The sequence below is a fragment of the Taurulus bubalis genome (genome assembly GCF_910589615.1).
Source record: "Taurulus bubalis genome assembly, chromosome: 4".
In the NCBI taxonomy this organism is placed as follows: domain Eukaryota; kingdom Metazoa; phylum Chordata; class Actinopteri; order Perciformes; family Cottidae; genus Taurulus; species Taurulus bubalis.
The window spans coordinates 15840407-15860600 of record NC_136592.1 but is presented as its reverse complement, the minus strand read 5'-3'; the positions used below and the strand labels follow the sequence as shown (position 1 = coordinate 15860600).

Genomic DNA, 20194 nt, shown 5'->3' with positions numbered 1-20194 from the left:
TAGGTAACATAACATGAGTGGAGAGAGAGCTGTGCATGCAAAATAAATTACAAAAAGCAATTATGACCACAGCATCCATTTCGCTCAAATGTCTAACTTCAATGTCATACCACAGGCCTTTTCAAGATGCATGCTAAGTACCTCTGAGCTGAGCTACTTTTGTGAGATTGTCTTGTTGGTGTACATTTCACTCCAACAAGCTTTGGAGCCAGCTGTTTTAGAGAAACTGAAGTTGTCATAAAAGTTAGCACAGGTAATGAAATTTTACAGTTTGGGAGAGACTGTGTGCTTGACCCGATTTGATCAATTAAAATGCACAGATGTTCATTTCCCCAGCTGTTTCATCAGTCTCTGCACTGTGGATTTACAGCCCTGTTTGGTTATTGTCATTACTGAAGTGTCTGACAGCCAACGCACTCTCCACTAGCAAGTACAATAAACTGCTGGTAACTTTATCCTTCCACTGTGCTCATGTTCTTTTCTTCATTGTCTGGCTGTTTGATATGATGTCAAACACACCTTGAAAAAGGACAAAATAACCTGCAGTAACACAATGAGAAAAGTCTCAAGTGAGTTTGGCACAGGTCTGAATGGGACACAAGATGGCCACAGAACAGCACGGCAGACACACCTGTATTGCTGGCCGGGTCCTCCTTGAAACAGGATGTGCTCCACGTTGTCTGAGCGAGCAGACATCCAGCCAGCCAGCCTCACATTTTCCTCAATCTAACTCACAGCAGGCGAGAGTGAAAACACAGCCAAGCATAACACAATGACTGGGTACTGGCGGTGACCCTACGACGCCATCAGTTCATCATGTGGATCCTTTATTTTTTCCAAACGGAGTTAAGATCACAGCATCAACACAATGTAGAGATGTGCAAATAGAACTCTAAATCTAAAACTCAGCTGCCCGCACTGTGCAATTACATCACAACATCATATCCCAATACACTGCTTCAGTCCAAAGCTGTACACTCACAATTGACATTGAAGCAGAACACACAACAGTTTTTATTCCAGTGAATGAAGAGCTGTAAACACACCGAAAGCAGTTGTCTCCTCTTCAGTAATGAGACACGGCAATGTAAAAATGATCATGATGCAATAACCATTGCTCTCCATCACAAAGTAAATGATACTGTAAACTCAGTTACTGTGGGTATGTAATTAACACAACAGGGCCTGATTACATACAATACATGTGCCCAGCATTGCGGTGGAGATCTGACACTGAACTATAAATCAAAAACCCACGCAGTAGACATCGATAGTGTTCCCGTTCAAGTCCTTCCACACCCATGGACCCCCCACACAGCCGTTTCCACTTATTTTGCGCGAGTAGATCTCTTCTCAAGACTGTGTTAGCGTGTGCAAACTGATGGACTGACAGCTCCCTCACTCTGCCTTTAACTTTACTGGACCCGTTTGTGCACAACATTTTACACCATTATTATCAGTTAATAATAGACCTTGGTGGCATCAAGTAAACTCCAGCATCTGCCACAAAACAAGTCAGTCAGTCATCAAAACATTCGTTGATTTATTCTTTGATAATTTACTACGAATCATCGACAAACAATACAAGCTCAAATTTATATATACTTGCTAACTATACTACATAGAAGTAGGGCTGGGTGACAATTAAATATAATAATTAATCATCTTACAATCGAATCATCATCGTAAATAGGCTTAACCATGTGGTTATTTAAATTTAGTTAATTAAAATAAGACTAAATTTAAACTATCAGAAAATCTGCTATATTGTAATATCATTATTGAGATATGAAAGTACCTACTATATCGAGATAGAAGATTTTGGCCACATTGCTCAGCCCTACTAGGAAGTTAAAGCATCACATCTTAAAAGTTCTTCATAGGTTTTGTATGTAATATTTAAATTTATAAAGAAACTAGTAACTACAGCTGCCAGATACATGCAGTGGATTCAAATGTAGTGCATGTGGAAAGTGTCATGAAAGATAAATATTTAAATTAAGTACATGCAAATCAAATTTGTAATTCAGTACAGTGCTTGAGTAAATGTACTTACATTCCACCACTGCCCATAGTGACACATGCCGAAAAGTATCCACAATAAAAACATTCAAAAGGCATGTGGAAAAATATTTAGCCTTTCCTTGTTGGCTCAAAACATATGATTTTGAAACCAAAGAAAAACATGTCAACCAAGGTGCGTGCGTGCGTGCGTGCGTGCGTGCGTGCGTGCGTGCGCCCCCCCGGTGGTGGCATTTCAGGTCAGACTACTCCACGAAGGGGAGCATTCCTTTCTCTTAAAGAGTCCGGTCCAGTTTGAAGCTCACCCACTGTGTCCAGCAGACTGCCAAAACTGCTGGATTCATCATTCTGGCTGCCCAAACCACAGCTGCTGCATGGGACAATGACAGGAAAGCAAGCCGACACCATTTCCTAGAGACTGACAACAATAATATCAACATGATACTCGGTCCTGTGGACAGTCTCAAAATCTCTGTTGAGGATCCTTCTGATTTTTAAGCCACATTTGTAACACTTTTTCAGCTTTCAGATATTTATAATGAATTTTAATCATTTCACTATTCATCCGTTTTGGGATAAATATATATGGTTGTCCTTTATTTATCTCTCAGTGTTGTGAAATGCATAAAACAATGCACGTTTCCTGTAACCTAAAGAAACACCAGTCTTAATGAGTTGTTTTAAGTTGGGACAAGTAAAATGGAGTCCCAAAATAGACAAACATGCCAACCTGGTACCAAAATAAGGATAATAAAAAGGTTGCAGGTCGTGTTGTGTGTACGTGTTGGGGAGAGCGAGAGATTCTTTCATAAACAGCTATATTATACGTCTGGAAAGCAGTGGGAGGCTGGCTGTTTTCTGTGGACCAAACACTTGAAGCCATTTGTCGGAAAAGCTCCATCAAAGCTCAAGTCAGCACAGGACTCAGCGCTTTCCAAAGCACCATAATTGCAGTTCTCCTGGTTTACTTTGTGTATTGGAAAGTCAGTGAATGGCGGCAGCAGACTCAGTGGAGATTCTCCAGCTCCCAGGTTTCCCTGTGCCACAGCAGTGTACATCTGGACTCAAACCCTGGGAATGAGAGCAAGTCACTGAGCCTCACCAGCTATGACCACCGCAGTATCCCATCCAAAACATTGGTAACATTTCCTGAACTGAAGCGGCCTTCAGAGAAATGCATCCAAACAGATGGACACACAGTTGGTTTCCTACATATTGTGTTAAATATGGCAAGTTGTGAGAGCCCTGTTCACTCATGAGCCAATTTCAACATCAGCTCTAGTACATTGCATATGACGACATTTCTTTGGATCATCATTTATGATGTTGCATTTGAAATGCAGAACAGCTTTTACAAAAAAAAAAAATAGGTAAAAACGGCTTTTAGTCTGAAAATAAGCATTTGAAGATGTGACCTTGGATTGGGAAGGCCCTTTTTCACCATTTCATAGATCACTTGAGAGAAGAAAAAAAAAAAAAAAAAAAAAAATTCAGTCAGCCTGGCTTCAGTCAGCAAAATCATCACGCACAATGAAGAAGATGAACCTCGTCTTCAATAGCAGCCACCTGGGATTCAATTTTGCAAACATCTGATGATGTGGGGGGAAACTGCAACTCATTGCTCCAGAGCTTACACCAGCAATAAAATATTCATGAACACTCAAACGCACACATGCCATCAACAGATACTGTACACAGACATGATACATTCCACTTCCTTTGCAACATGGATAGATGACCTAGAAAGAAGTGTGTGTGTTTTAGAGTGTGTTGCTCGGCTGTCAAACTCAAACTACCCAACTTTAAGGACTTTCATAGAAACTGAAGAACAGACAGACCTGCTTGTCACATCAATAAAACAGATGATATAACATCCTGCAAGAACAAAACTCCCTTCTCAAAAGGATATCAAAAGAAAAATACCTCTAGCGGATCCATTTCTGCCAAGTTGGCAGGTTACCAAAACATTACTGGAAACATTCAAAAACAAATAAGCACCTACTCAGAGTGCAGTGCTGTGAGGAGGAAACAGCCTGGCACATGATTGGAAGAGCTGCAAAGCTCTGCAAAATGTTAAAGGTGCATATAAATATATAAAAAGAGATAGAGAGCGATGTTTGATATTCTTACTGCCAAACAGTACTTTGAAAAGATTTCTTTTAAGGCATGTGAATAAAAGCTCTTGTATTTGAACTCCATTTTGGAGGTCATTCGTGTCAAACTAGATTCTCTTTAGATTATAATTTAACCACATTGCAAAGACGAAAGAGTACTGGCAGGTGCACAAAATGCACTGCATGTGTGTTTGTACATCATGTACACATCACAATGAGGAAACCGTATATTTATCAGTCACTATTTAAAAGCCCAGAATCCTCTCGGATAGAAACCTGTTTTTCCATGTCATGTGTAGCGAAACTACCTCTAGGAGTGATAAGGACACCCGATCTGAAATCTAAATCCAGCATCTCTGCTACACTGCAGCACAACTAAACAGCTCAAACACTGCCGATCTGTTACAACTTCAGGACTCTTGTTACAAAGGGGAAAAATCCCTTGCAGCCGTCATATAAAAAAAAGCTCCACCCAAATGCTGCTTTCCCACCACACACTGAATTCTCCATTATGCTACATTTAAAATGTTCACCTCGTTGTTTTCATTGTAAGAAAGCTGATCAGATCAAAGCCTTGACCCTTTTTAAAAGTGCACCACAAACAGGCGCTCCTCCTCCCAGGTCAGATTGTGCCGGCATGTGGACAACATGAGGAGGGCGGCTGGCCCGGTTACAGACGGGAGCGTCCCGTCCTCGTTGACATGAGATACAAGGAAAAAAACACCTACTTCCATACAGATCAGAAACCATATCAGAAGCAAACAACTTAACAATATTTAACTTTCTGAACTCCGACATTTCTGCTGACCTCAGGTGCTTCATATTAAACTTAGTGAGAAACCATGAATGACTAACCTATATAAATCTTAGTGTTCAGCAACAATGACACATTCACTTGAGGAAGCTGCGCACAAGCAGACTTTTATCACGTGGCCACTCGAGCAGATGGGTAAGTTCATTGTTTAACGGCCCCATAAATTGGATTCCTTTCTGTAAAGTGATGTGTTCATTTCCTCACCCAAATTTAGACTCTTAGTCCCGCCATCAAATCCATGACCTCACGTTTAAAAAGTTTAACCTTATTTTAGTATTTGTTTCTTTACAATACTCACTTTACAATACAGTATGCTAATCAAAAGGTGTGGCTGGACAATAATGACAAACATTTTAAATGATTGTATTTCAATGGAATCTTATCATGATTAAAGCATATATCCGATATCGTGATACACAATTATGTTGTCTAAATTGAAACAATGAATCTTTAACTTTCCTGTTTCAGCTCAACTATGCTTGTGTGCTGTCGTGATAAACCTTTGATAGCAGAGGACACCCTCATCTGCAGTTCATGTGCGTAAGCTACACAACAGGCATAATACATAGTAAATTTAAGAAGTAGATACTTAACCCACAACAGGTTGCTTGTTCGGTTGAAGTGTTTATGTGAAGTTACTTTTGACTTCCAGTTTGAGATTTTTTTTTAAGAGCAAAAACCAAAAGCCCATTATGGTATTAGTCTAACTACAATTATTATCAGAAACGACTCTTTTTAAAAAAAAAAAAAGGTATTTCTTTCCATTTCAGTGCTGACATTCTTCAAATACCTCAACCTGCTCCGTGTGCGTACATGTGAGCATGCTCATACTGAATAAAAGCCAGAGAGAGAGAGAGATGCGTGTTCATGCACTTTGACTTCCCCTCAGAACATCTGGCTCTCGTTACAGCCCCCATGACCTGTGTGTGGTTCTGCTCCATCCCAGCCCCCATTGCGCCTCTGTGGGAGAGCAGAGTAATGACTGAGGGCTGCTGGGCCTTTGCTGCTGCAGTTCCCAGGACTCCTGGCAATATGGGTGTTCACTCCTTTGCTCGAGGCTGGGGATAGCCTCCTGCTGACCAGCTTGTTGTTGTTTTTTTTCCATCTTTCGACAGGGTGAAGTTTTTTTAAGCAGAACGAGTGGAGCCAGACATTTATGTCATCCTCAGGATGTCTCCAGTAACACTGATTCATGCATTGCCTTTGTCCTCTCAGGGTGGTGACCTTTAGTGATATCACTGTGGGCCAGTTTTTTTACAAGATAGCAATTACTGATTTGACCTTCTGCAGTGGCCTTTTCATTATTAACGTAATCTAAAAAGATAAATACATGTAAGGTAACAAAATGGCATAAGTAGTTGAGCTGTAATGAAAATACTGACAAACAGATGACAGAACAAATGTGTTAATTTGCATTGAGTACTGTTATCCTAACTTTTGGGCTATAGAAATACAGTGTCTACACATATAGTAACTAAAGACTACAAAATGGCAGCTACCTATGTCCTAATACAATACCTAAAAGGATGGCCAGAAATCTCTTATATCATAGCATCTGAACAGTTCAGGGAAACAAAACAATTGTATCATATTTAGGCATAAGATCAGACTGGTAGCTTTTCCCATCAAATTCTGATACAATATCTACTATGCACTAAAATAACAGAGTTAAAGGTGGATCAAATGGAGCAAAGACAATTCTCTGGTTGCTCAACTTGTTTTGCAGCAGTATGAAGTGTGTAGGCGAGACTATTTTGTTCCGTGACTCCAAGAAGCTGCGACTGATGGATGACAGAAAGACAGTCCTCATTTCTCTGTCTTTATTCCTCTTTTAGCTACATTTTAACAAAGCTTGCTGCGAATGAATCACATTCATCTTGTAAAATGTGGCATGTACATGCTTTTCAGGACCAGTTCAATTATCTTATTTTAGATCAATTTGAGCATTTCACAAAAGAAAGAAAATCTTGCTCTCTGGAGAGTGGCCAATGTATGAGCTGCTTCAGAAACAAAAGAGGTTGATGCAATGCCACAATCATGACCAAAGTTTCCTGACAATACCATGACAGTGTAAATACTGCAGAGCCTTACATAATATATAGGAACTTCAGGTTCACCTTGAGTATTTATTGGATTACTGAAATGCAATATCATCTTTTTATCTATACTTAAAAGGTTTTCTGTACATTATTCAAATAATTAACATAGAATCAAACACCTAACATCTATGTAAAGATAGAGTGGATTAATCACAAAGTGTGTGTGCGCGTGTTCTAATCAGAGCTTCTATGTGCTTTGTTGACATAGCCAGGCTGGTAAAACATGTGCCCCACTGGTGAGCTCACGGCCCGTTCTGCACTGCGCTCATAAGGCGCAACTGACTTTGTCGTCCTGTAGCACCCACCGTCCGGTTCCCCCTCAGGTAAACACTGTTAGCTCTGTTTCCATTGTTGCATCATAAGCTGCGAGCCGCTGGCTCAGTCAGCCATTTTGAGATCTAGGTGGAGGCACGAGATATGCTCTGAATTTCAAAATTAGCACCTATAAATTATTAAAAAAAAGATTTCCACCATATACTGTGTTAGAATGCTTCAAAGTAGTTTGCTGAGAGGTTTAACAAGGTTTTTGTTGTTTACAAGTGAAAGTTTTATTTTCAATAAAGAGTACTTTCACAATAGATACATTTTAGATGATCCAAAAAGTATTCTAATACACAGTATCAGTTACATTGTTTTGGGGCAGGGTAATTGTTTAGGATTTAATTTTGGGTACATCAGCTCCAAAGTCCTCTCAATACAGAAGTCTCCAGTAGAGCAAACAAGATAAAGCAATCTCTGCAGTTCGTTAACGTCCAAAGAAGAGCAGCTGGCTCTGAGATGAAGAGATCTGGGTCTGCTTAGTGAGAGAGAGGCCGGAGTCTAGAATAAAAGGAGGCGCTCTTATTGACAGCAACACAAGGACCAAAGGCAGAGGGACCAAAGACGCTGCAGAGATGAGCTACTATGCTGATCAGAAAACATAGAGAGATGAGAAACAATCCCTCCCTGGATAAACAGCCCAGCCTCTTAATGGGTCAGCAACAAACAAGGGCCCACATCCAACTATTCTGACTGCGTGTTTGCAGCGTTATCCTTACTGCACTTCAAAGCAGCCAAGCCTCTAAAGGGACATGCAACAGTGGCTCTATGGGCTGCACACTCCGTTAGAGCCATCAGCTCTCATTGGCTAAAGTAGGCCAGAGCCATAGTACACAGAGGGGTGCTTTAAAGATTAATGAATGTATTGAAAGTAAACCACCTTACAAAACATGCTTAAGCATAATAAAATATTCAGAGGTGGCAATCTATATAGCTGGTGTGTTTGAGCTGCGTGTTTGACGCAAGGACCCTGCAAAAGGCCCTCTGGGTATAGTAACATATCTTGGATGAATAGAAACAGTGATGTGGTTTCAATAGGACAGAATCGACAATGAATTAATATTACAAAAATGTCTAAGGCTGGCCATGAGACTCATTTTGTCAATAAAGGAAGTGTTTACCTTAAAGTGATAAAGAGGCATTTGTCATATATAATGATTTAGTGATGTTTGCTCCAACAGCTGACTTCATCATCAGTTCACCATGTGTCCCAGATATATTAAATGGGCTGTGCTTTCCCAGTTAATGGCTCTTTTTGTGTTAACATTAGAATATCGTAAACCACATTTTTTGTATCGCCTTCAGAGCATAAAGTATTGCAAATGTTAGCTGGCATACATTAGCAATAACCCTCTCAATAATAATTCATTCCGAAAAGGCTATTTTCATTTTTCATGGGGGCGTATTTATCGGCATGCTTGCTTTTGTTGAGGGAATCTTATTATTCACCTCAATGCAGCTTCTGGGAAAATGCTTTTGTGACATTTTCAAAAGTTCATTTCACACTTTGACATAGTTTAAAGTTGAATGAATCTCGTTAGCAAAGAAAATTGTTTTATGAAGACATTGGTGAGTCTAGCTTCTTGGCAGGTGACTTGGTGGCAATGCAGCACAAAAAAGGAAACACCTGTGTGGGATTGTAAAAACCATGCAGAGCAGCTCATTTCAGCACTCGGCAGGCAGCTTCTTCTCCCATCATCTCCCAGCCAATCATATCTTGAGATAGAAGATTCTCCAGCAAATTTCTTTAACCCCTCTTTTTTTCCCCCGCAGTTAAATCCTTTACTTCGCCAGAGTCCAATTATGGACTTCATACATTCAGCTTCTCAGAGCTGCTTCAGAACATGCAACAAAACATGCCTCCATCTTGCTCCACAAACTACATATAAACCGCATTATTTCGCTGAGCTATAAAACTAATGGAACTGTTCAATGCCAACAATACAGGTTAATAGACACAATCTAGACAGTGTGACAAGAATAACACCAGTTGTGATTTCTGAGATAAGGACAAACTAAAAACTGACCACAAGTCAAATCGGTAAAAGAACTCCTGCCTCTCAAAGTACCGAGTTACCGTCGCTGTCGAGCAGCTTGACTGAGCATAGCATGGTTTAACCAAAGTCCGTCTAAATATACATTTGGACATTGAAATTCAAATCATTGGCGACAAATCGGTCTTTGCTCGGATTTTAGATGAAATATAGCTTAAAATGTTGAATGATGCACAATAGCATACTGCCTTTTATAGCTTGGCCAAATGAATGGCGTTTCAGTCGATTAACATTTCTTCTGAGACAATAATTTCTCAAAGGTTTATTGTATGCAACTGTGATTTAAAAAGCACCAAAAATCACATGCATATGATGTCACATTATGTGGATATTAAGAAATTTTGTAAAAGAAAATGTCGCAGTATCTGATTTTGCTGGGCCCTAAGGGGAAATTACTTTTCGTTTAAAGTAGTCTGCAAAAGAATATATGGGAAACCCAATCAAATGCTGGAGGAAGAGATTAGAACTTCAATACTTTTCTTTTTGTTGTGGGCGTGATGGAAGTGATTTTTTTTTTTTTTTTACAGAGGTTTCCTTAAGTGCAGTGCTGTGACGCAAGTTACAGATAGGAGGAGAGTTTCATTTCATGTCCTTCATCAGAACTCGGATAATATCTGTCTCGTTTTCTCCTTCTTTAATCTTGTGCTGAACAGAATATTAATAATCTTCATAAAAAAAAGGGCTAACCACATCAGACAGGAGGGAAAATAGGCCAAGATGGTGCCACGGAGTACAGTGGGGGCACAGTATGCCAAACACAATCCTCCCTTACATGCAAAGCCCTGGGGACCAGCAGAACGAGCTATGAAGGCAGTTGGCCTCTAAATACGAACACAGACGGTTTTATCCAACACCCGTAACAGAAACCACTGCTCACAAAAAAGGGAAGTCACACGCTTCTGAGAATTGCGCGGTTTTACTTTGAAGTGAGAATAGTAATAGGTGACATGTTTATTTGTTTTTTTATTCACATTTTTTCTTCCACCTCTCATTCAGAATAATCAGCTTCTAAGGAAAATAAGAGATGTATTTTGCATCGTCTAAACAGTGTCACGTAAATGTAACACCATTTTGTTTCATTCGTGAGTGAACAACAGTAACCTGTTTCATATTCCAGGAGGAGGAAGCAGGAAACAAAAAGACTTTCTTTGAAAATGGTGCCATTGACACCTCTTATATAACACTTCCTCATGACACAGGCTCTGTGCAGGTAGACTTCCATTGACAATGTTAAAAACTAAAACTCGAGAACAATTTTACAGTTGTTTTAATTGTGATTTTGAAGCTTTACTTCAACAAAAATTAGACAGTAATGACATAGGTTAATTGTTTAAACCAGATTAATACAATGAATGCAAAGACTAAGTTGCTCATCGCAAGATAAGGCCAGAAAGTAGTCCTGCAATATTACAAAGAACAAGTTAAATATTCAGACTATGCGCCTCACCCTCAGTATGTGAACTTTCCTGAGCTGCATACAAGATGGACGAGATGGTAAAAGCCTGAGGCCACAGACAGAGAGGCACGATGTTTTAAAACCCGACTGACCTAAAAAAAAAAAAAAATACAAAAAGAATCTATCCAGCAGTCGAGCTGAACAGATCAAATAACAAAAAGGGCTGCTTTTGTTGTAGCAGTGAAAACCAACCGTATGTTTTCAAATTAAGCCTTTGATCTTGTGGCTGTTTGATCCATTTCACAAACTGCACAATAATGATTCATAAGATGCATTTAACTTGTGTCAGTCCTCCTTATCAAATCACTCCTTACTACTAATAACAACAGTCTTTTTAATCCCATTTCACCATTTATTAAAATACTGGTGTAATGGAGGCCCAATTGAACCAGACGTAGCAGCACGAACTGCAGCGCAAGCCTGATGATGTGGGCAAGAAAAGGTCTTTAAAATGTAAAATAACCATCCAGAGATGCAAGCTGGCCGTTAATACCATTTACCACAGTCTGAGTCAGCCTTTTCTTCATTTTATTACTTTAACTTAGTTTTAATTATTCCCCTTGTTCTGAAATGGCCCTATAATGTAGAAGTCGAGTCAAAACGAGGTGTAATCTATTTGCACACCACTCGGTCCCATTACTTGAAAAAAAAAAAGATAGCCCAGTTCATTTCAAGTGCATTCATATTGATATTCTTTAATGGTGCCACATATTGCAAAAGAGAGAGCAAAAGGGAGGAATTCTAACGGCCTATGACAACAAAGTAAGGGATAGTGCAAAGAGGGGGTGTAACTCTACGGAGACAGTTGGTGCATCAGGCTTTTACATGATTTGCTGCCGTCAGAAAATGTTGCTTTAAAGTTTCCTCTCTGACAAACGACCAACCCCACTGTCACATTGGCGAGCTGGTCTTGATGGATGAGTGGTGACAGAAGAAGGGAAGAAGGAAGAGACTTCAAGTGACGTTTGTTTTGGCCTCGACACACCAAACCAACTATGAAGAACTAGCATCAACAGAGATGGACATCTTGCATCACATCAGCTAAATGACTAGCCAGTTGTCAGTCTGCCTAACCTTTAAAACATTATAAAAAAATAATCCTGCCAACTACTTTCAGGTCACAGCCAATCTGATTGAAAACAGCCATTAATGCTGCTACTAGCACCAGCAAAATAAGAAACCACACAAAATGATTGAATACAACTATTTTTAAAATTATCTCAATTAAAAGGAATGCATCTTGAGGGCCAACTAGAGCCACACTGAAAACTAAAGACAACCTGCGGCAATAGAACACTTGATGTGGCCTGTATCTGTGGGTAATAGTAATAGGCATCTTTATGCTGTATATTAAACGATCACCGCAGACGTTTTTTACCCAACCAGCCATCATTGTAATCATAAACACAAAGGGGCACTTCGCAGCCCAAAGTATAATTTGAGCAGATAAGACATAGCAGTAAAAATGTATACAGCAGTAAAAAGCATTGAGTTATGTTACATTAAATCTGTATTGCCAATAAGCAAAAATCACGTGAAGAAATGATCTACTCAACATGTGCGTTATTGGGGGTAACACACAAACGTTTTAAGATGTGTTGATTCTTGTGTTCACAAAAACCTGTTGACACCATCATGACAACATGCTGCCTGTGACCTGATGGAGGTTTAAACCATCAGACATGTTTAGGAAACGGAGGTACGGATGCCATAGTGTGAGTGGGATGAGTGAAGGTGGATTAAAAACAACAGTCAGAGCTATGAAACCTGCCCAGCTGCATTCTTTGATCCTCCCCTCAAGCATTCCCGCCTAATGCCAACACCTGCACAGACCGGCAGAGCCAGACAGAGAGCTCGGACTCACCGTGCCTGGCCACACCGTGCCTGGCCACACCGCTCACAAAGCAACTTTCATTTCCCCCGCAGCTGTTGGCAAAAAAACAACCTTAACATAATTGTTTGTTCCCAGCTCTAAAGACGTCATTTGTATCAGTGACGTACAGGAATGCAGTCAAGAGCATCGTTTGTTTTTGTCCTCATGTGTGGTTACACCTCACCTTTCAAAGTTAATGAGCAGAGAAAATACATCAATAACATGCCGAGGGCCGAACAGATGTGACTGTTTCATGTAATTTATTCTGACGTCTATCATGGCCATGTCATGTTGCCAATCTTATACTGTGTGTGTCCAACAGAAAGCCTCCTTGAAGCCTGTGTCTAAAGAAGTCCACTTAATTAGGGCTGTAAGCAACAATTGATTTTGTTACAAGTTAATCTGTCGAGTATTTTATAAAACGGTAGCGAACGCTCATCAGTTTCCCAAAACCCAAGGTGACGTCTTCATAATTGAGGATTAAAAAAGGAACCCCACAAACCAGTCACATTTGAGAAACTGCATTCAAAATAATGACTCAAATTGATTATGAAAATCATTGCCAAATAATCTTCTACCCATCAGTTAATCAACTAATTATTGTAACTTTAAATTGAAATGTTATACCGTTTCTAAACGGATGCACTTTATTTATCGTTCTACTTTTCATTTTAACACCACAGAAACTTCCTCAGTAGTTCTTCTCTCAGCAATGAAAAGGCATCTCTCTCAAGAATTTCTGTTTGATACTTCAAACTGACTTTCATTTGGCGCCAGAAGCGTAACACATGCACATTAGAATTTGTGAGCATATTTGTGAACATATTGTATTAATTTACAAGGGACAGTGCACAGCAAATTACATTTTAGTTTCCTCCTTAATATAATTGTGGCAGAGTCAGCTAATGGGCTAATAACAGTCCCTGGGCAAGTTATAACAATTTACCTAATAGTATCAATACAGTGCTTCATCAAGCACTACAGTACAACAAAATACAATGAGACAGATAAATACATTACGAAATTAGCAGATATACATTTCATAAATTAGCGTTTACATAACAGCAGTGCCAGAGATGCAGTAGTATTATTCATAATTTCCAAGTTTGGTTTGCTTTAAGCCATCGTTTGAGCTTATGTATGTTAAGTTAATTAGTGCTCTCTTGTAATGCAATCGGAAGACTATTCCAGGTGAGTTGACAAAGAAGACCGTTTGCCCAAACTTGGTACGTCTGGTGGTATTGTACGTCACAGTCCCCTCTGGCAGTTGACGTTGTCCTGCCGCTACTATGCTTTGCATGAAATGGCTCGGTGTCTGAGGTGTAAGCCCAGGTATTGTGAAACCTTAAAGATGAGGCAAGCATCTGAATAGTTTGAAAACTATTGAAATGAAATAAATTGTACAACATGGCAATAGTAATAGCCATTAGCCCTTTGGTGTAATGTGTCAGTGTCGGTATGTGAAGGGACTGGTTTCAGAGTTGTCATGCTCTCTTAAGACCAGCTTGTAAAAAAGTTGTCATTTTATGTGGGGAAGATCATAGCGTGCATAAAGAGGGTGGATGCCTCTGTGTGGCCTTATATGCCTTAGGTTAGCCAGGTTGAATTAGATAGTACTGGCCATCTTTTTAACAAGATTGGATGCCTTTGCAGCATGAGGTGGTTTCTATAGTTCATTTTACAAAACACATAACGGGTCAGGTTCCTTGGCGATGTGGTGGTTCAAACTGGGCTCATATTAACCGGCACAAAGAATATCGCCAGTTCAGGGATCTAACGCCTGTGAAGCAGGTTACATAATAAGTATAACTGCTTTAAGTAAAAACCTGGAAAATATCTTTGTAGGTATCATATGAGTTAATGATTCTCATTTGAAAGAATTCAAAGTTTTACACAGCTAACTTTATCAACCCTGACATTTTCCCATCTTAAACGCTGTATCAAGACTAGCTCGTCAAACTAGCACTGGTCAGAAACATGAGCCCATTTTCACTCCCTCAAAATATCATAATATGGTTTAAAGCAACTTGCTGAGACTGGCCAAACCACACTGCTTCTCGTCTCAAACACGTAGTTCGGCAAGTACATGGGTGTAATTGCAAGTGTCTGGAGTCCTCACTGTCCACAGGCAATACATAGTTTAAGGATTTAAGTGGGTAGGATTACTCATTAGTCTGCATGCTGTGAATCAGAGCGCAAAGAACATTCCTGGTCATGACCACCAAGACCATATGGTGCAAAGCAGAACACAGAAAAGTGCTGAGACTATGGAATTAAACATGTGCATGAAGAGGCGCCGTTCAGAAAACGATCTTCACATTCTGATGTTATGCTTTATATATAAACACATAATTTAGTGGATTGTCACACTTATTGTAAGCAAGCCTGTAAATCTAAAAAGGTATGCTGTGAAATCTGCCAATTACAGATCTACTGCTGAACCATTTCCTCTAACAAGTTCGGAGGAACAGATGATCCTAAACTGTAGTTTAATGTCACATACGGAAAATAAACTGATCAGCTGTAACGTTACAGCCTCAAGCACTTCCTACAAAGATAATAGTACATCAGACAAAGACAAACTGTATGTCGAACAAACATTTTAAAAAGTAGTCCTGCTAAAGACTAAAATAATGTAACAAGTCTGACAGAGGACGTGACAATGTAAAAGGATAACTTGGATATTTAGAGAGGGTGATTTTACAATCCAGGTCATCCAGTTTTTAGTGTTCGACCACGGCTCAAGTGAAGTTCACCTCAAACTCCACGAGAGGTGTGAATCTTCACCGGCCAACAATTCGATCGCACAACAATGTATTGCATCCTCCATTTTCTATAGAACTCCACATGGCTACTTTTTAAATTTACTAAAGAAGTAAGAGAGAGATATATATATATATATATATATATATATATATATATATATATATATATATATATATATATATATATATATATATATATATATATATATATATATATATATATATACACATACATACATACATATACACACACACACACACTCTATTTTCTATTTTTATTAAGAAAGTGCGGTAAAAGAAATCTGACTATAACAGCCTAAAACAAGAAAATATATATCTGTTCAATATCAGTATGTGTGTGACCGACTTCAATACATAAAAAAAACTAACAACATATAATTGTGGCTTTGGCCTATTGTCATAACCACAAACAAGCAAACAACCAGAATGGGAAAGATCTATTGTGACACGTTTGTTTGATCAGTGCATTTGAACAACAGCGGTCTGCTTCTTGCAACACCACTGCCACGAAACAATGTTCGAACAGAATGAGCTGTAAAAGATCTTTTTCATGACAATGAAGAACTGAGAAGATGTTTAAGACCTGGTGATTTTATCAAACACTACAGTCACACAATAGGATTATTATTGGGTTTCACTGGTACTACTACTACTACTACTACTACTACATCTGAGCCAACAGGAAACTACAGTACAATTAACTTCATAAATAACAGCACATTTGGCCATTGATGGGATATAACTCAGAAATTAAGTCAGATATTATGCACACTGTCTAATAGCAGCAAAGTCACCTCCTTTTATGCAGGAGGCTGATGCGTCCTATGTTTGCTACGTCAAAATGTAGTTTTATTTTCCACATAAGGCCCCCGTATCACCCCTCGTCTTAAGTGTTTTCTAAAATGTATACCAATGCAAATGCAGAATAGAAAAATATCGTATCACTTACATGTCCGTGATTAATGAACCCATGTTTACTGGCAATTTGCTCAGCGTCCTCCTGACCTCCAGGTATGTGGACAGCCCATGTGTTGGTGTAGACCTTCTGGCCCAGTGCTGGTTCCAGCCCAGAAACCAGCAAGACAAACAGAGGACAGAGTAGCAACTCCAGCAGCCCGAGCCTGCGGCCTACAGAGGGACATGGAGGGCCAGAAGCCATGGGTTCTCAGATTGCAGCACAGTCTCCGAGCACAGCGTCTGTCCGACGACCCGGGGCTGCCCACGGTACATGCAGGTGCACGGAGAGATAAAAGAAGGGGGGCAGTCACAGCTCACCTGAGAGGAAACAAAAGAGACAAGGGTCATTTATTGTGAAACTGAAACCCCAGAGAAGAGACTGTATAACCTGGACGGGGCAAGAACCAAAGAACACTTGGTACAAATTTGAAGTTTTGTTCTTCTCTTGTAAATGCTTCAATGTTTGGAGGAAACAAGAAAAAAAACAGTAAGAGAGAAATGAACTTGGTGTAAATGTTTTCAGTTTTTAAGATTTACTGTAACTGAATACATGTTGAAACAAAAAAGGCAAAACACATTAAGTAACATCTGAATCTGTTTTGTGCATAGGGAATAACAGCCACACCAACATACTACAACGTACTACAGCCCAGCTAAGTACAGGCATCTGATAATCTCACAGGAAGCAGCGGGCCGGGCGCCAAGGCCAGGCATCATGTTGTGGTCACACACAAAGCAGCAGAATTTGGCATGTACACTCCCATGGGAGGATCGGGTAGATGAAGCTTAGGAAAGAAAAAGGCTTAGGTGTACTGGGTTGCCTGAAGAGGTGAGAAGTGTGGCTGCAAAAGCCAGACTACACCCTGGATGCTGAGGGATCACAGCAGAACCGGTCTCACTACGAGGTGAAGTAACCACTCAAGGGCGGAGCCTAAATGCCTGAGACAACCGCTGAATGGCAGCGGCCAACGAGAGAACACAGACACTTAAAGTGTCAAAGAAAAATGTTTGACGACAGCATTAAATACGCCGAGTTGAGTGTGAGTATTACTTTGCAGATTGCCGACTCATGTGTTATTGACAAGCTGCAGGAAAACAGAAACTTCTAAAAACACAATCTTAAGAATTAGACAAAGCAATCTATCATACGAGTTTGCCAGAGTTTATGGTGCAATTGTTTGCCGTTTATACAATTTTGCCTCTTCACTGTGGTTGCAAACCAGAAGGGTCAGCAGTACCTTCAGTCTGTTGAAACTATTACCCAAAGTGCTAATATTGTCAGCCCTGAGTTCACTGGATGGCACTGAATACAGTGCCCCTATTCTGTGTTTCCTATTGAATGCAGTCACATGTATTCTCCTGATTCAAGTCTACTACGGGACAGAGTTTCTCATCACCAGGGACTATAAATAAACCATCTGATGAACAAAAGATACTCTGATTTAAATCACTGCCATTATGCTACACTCCATGTTAGCAAACAAGCTCCTCAAATGTTCCCTGATCAGTTTGGAGCTGGGACATTCATCATTAAAAATAATTGTTCATTTTGTCGCCGGTTTTTATTTTAATAGACCAAATCTATACACTTAACACAAATTCACTAATCTTTTCAAAAGAACATCTGTTCACCGTTTTATTTCCAGCTGTATACATTTACCTAAAAGGACACTTTTGGGTTATAAATTTCGTCAATCATCATGTAAAACATATACATGGAATTTTGTTTCATTTAATTTCACATTTACAGGGACGTTGTACTACATATGCAACTTCCGATATACGTTTTGTTTGTTGGAGAACGGTTACTCTTCGATTTGCATTTACAATTAAATACCAACAAACAAAATTCACACAGTTTTGATAAATGTTTTTCAAATTCAAGTACACTGAAAAAGCAACATTTCAGTCATAAAGCATTAATTATGAAAATCTTAACTTTTTTGTCTTACTCTTGCTACAATACAAAAATATCTTTGGCGGCTGATGTTACCATCTGCCTCGTTATTTAGAAATTCTCCCTGGATATAATTTATTCTTTCACATACACCGTTAAAACAAATGCAGCTAGTTTAAATCTAGTTTGTATTAATGGCATTTATCATTTATATACTGACATTACATGTCACTCACCTACAATGCAGACAACCCTCAGACGTTTGATTATTATTTGTCAAGTGAAAAAGACAACACAAAACTGCTGAAATGACTTGGTGACCAGTGTAGCAAGTAATAAGTAAATGTCTAAATGACAGACTTGGTTCAATGTGTTGTAAAGCATAGAGAGCTGCATCATTAGCGATCAGAAACTTTGCATGTCAGCCCGGCTGTGAGTCGGTACGACAGGCTGCTAATCTGTGCCAGACGTGTCACAGTCGATGTTCCTTTTAGAAATACCTGGATAACAGCTCACAGAGAACACACACACACACACACACACACACACACACACACACACACACACACACACACACACACACACACACACACACACACACACACACACAAAACAAGCAACATGTATATCAAATAGAGCAGAACAAATCAGGTGCCGTAATTGTCTCTCAAAGTAGACTGGTTTCTAATTTATCTGCCTTCAGTAAAACCCAAATCCCTCGGCCACCTTTTTAATTCTTCCATCCTGTTCAGTTAAGCCTCTTTAAACACAAACGCATACACATCAGCCTCAATTAAGTAGCAAGGATCCACTTACAACATTATTACATGTCTAATGTTTGCATCATCTGTTCAGTTTCAACTTAAATTGAGGACAAAAAGGCTAATTAAGACAATAATTGCTGAAGTTTGTATCAGATTTAAATTAAAAAAAGTTGATAAATTGTGAAATGATAAAACACAAAATGCAATGAAAATGACCTAACAAACAAAATAAAGACAGATAGCGATAAATCTGATGGCACAACTCACTCAACGTTGTCCTCCGTCCTGTGATGCAACAGGTAGATAGTCTGAACGTTTCCAAACCTCTGTTTGAGTTGCAGGCACACGCTGACTTTTAAGGACAGACGGCTGTGACCTCATGTGGGCACTCGCCCACTCAGTTTGTTTAACGTCAGCGTGAAAACCACACGCCATGGCGCATCAACTGCCAAACTACTTTACTGTTCGCGAGAGACAAAGGAGAAGCCAAGCATTATAATTAGCCAAGTATCATTAAACCCAAAAGGATAATACCAGCCTCATTACCGAACTCATCGGAAACATTTTAAAAACGAAACAGTTTAAAAGGAAACAGTTTACACCTCATCAGTTTATTAAATCACATTTTAATGAGATACAAATGATCTCAAATGCATATGACCCTTTTCTCATAATCAAATTCCAAAGAAATATTGCAGATTCTCTCATTGTAACATACATGAAATCATTATCTCAATGCAGGAACCACAGGGATTTGGAAAAAACAAGCTCTCTGTGCGCATGCGTGTGCCTGATGAATTGACGGTTATAATAATGATAACATTTGGTTAAGTCAACATGCCATAAACACCACTCAAAATCACATTGCATTTGTAGCCAAATATAACTGAACCTCAGTTTCTAAATTGTGACAGAGGCGTTCTCATGGCAGCTCAACAGCAAAACTGGATTTATTGCAACAACATCAACCTCACACAGTAAGAAAAATGTTACGCAGGCAATAGATACATGCAGAAATCCAACATTCAGACCATCATTAT

The 20194-nt window shown here is 39.4% G+C and overlaps 1 protein-coding gene across 1 annotated transcript in view; it reads right to left on the bottom strand.

Annotated features, from left to right (window-relative positions):
• Nucleotides 1–16695, bottom strand: part of furina (furin (paired basic amino acid cleaving enzyme) a) — a gene marked incomplete at both ends in the record, with an annotated part of 63237 nt that extends 46542 nt beyond the window's left edge. Inside the window, one exon of the mRNA XM_079216539.1 lies at nt 16486–16695. Within this exon, the coding sequence (XP_079072665.1) occupies nt 16486–16695 (210 nt within the window). The remainder of the gene's footprint in view (nt 1–16485) is intronic.
• Nucleotides 16696–20194: the final 3499 nt, after the last annotated feature.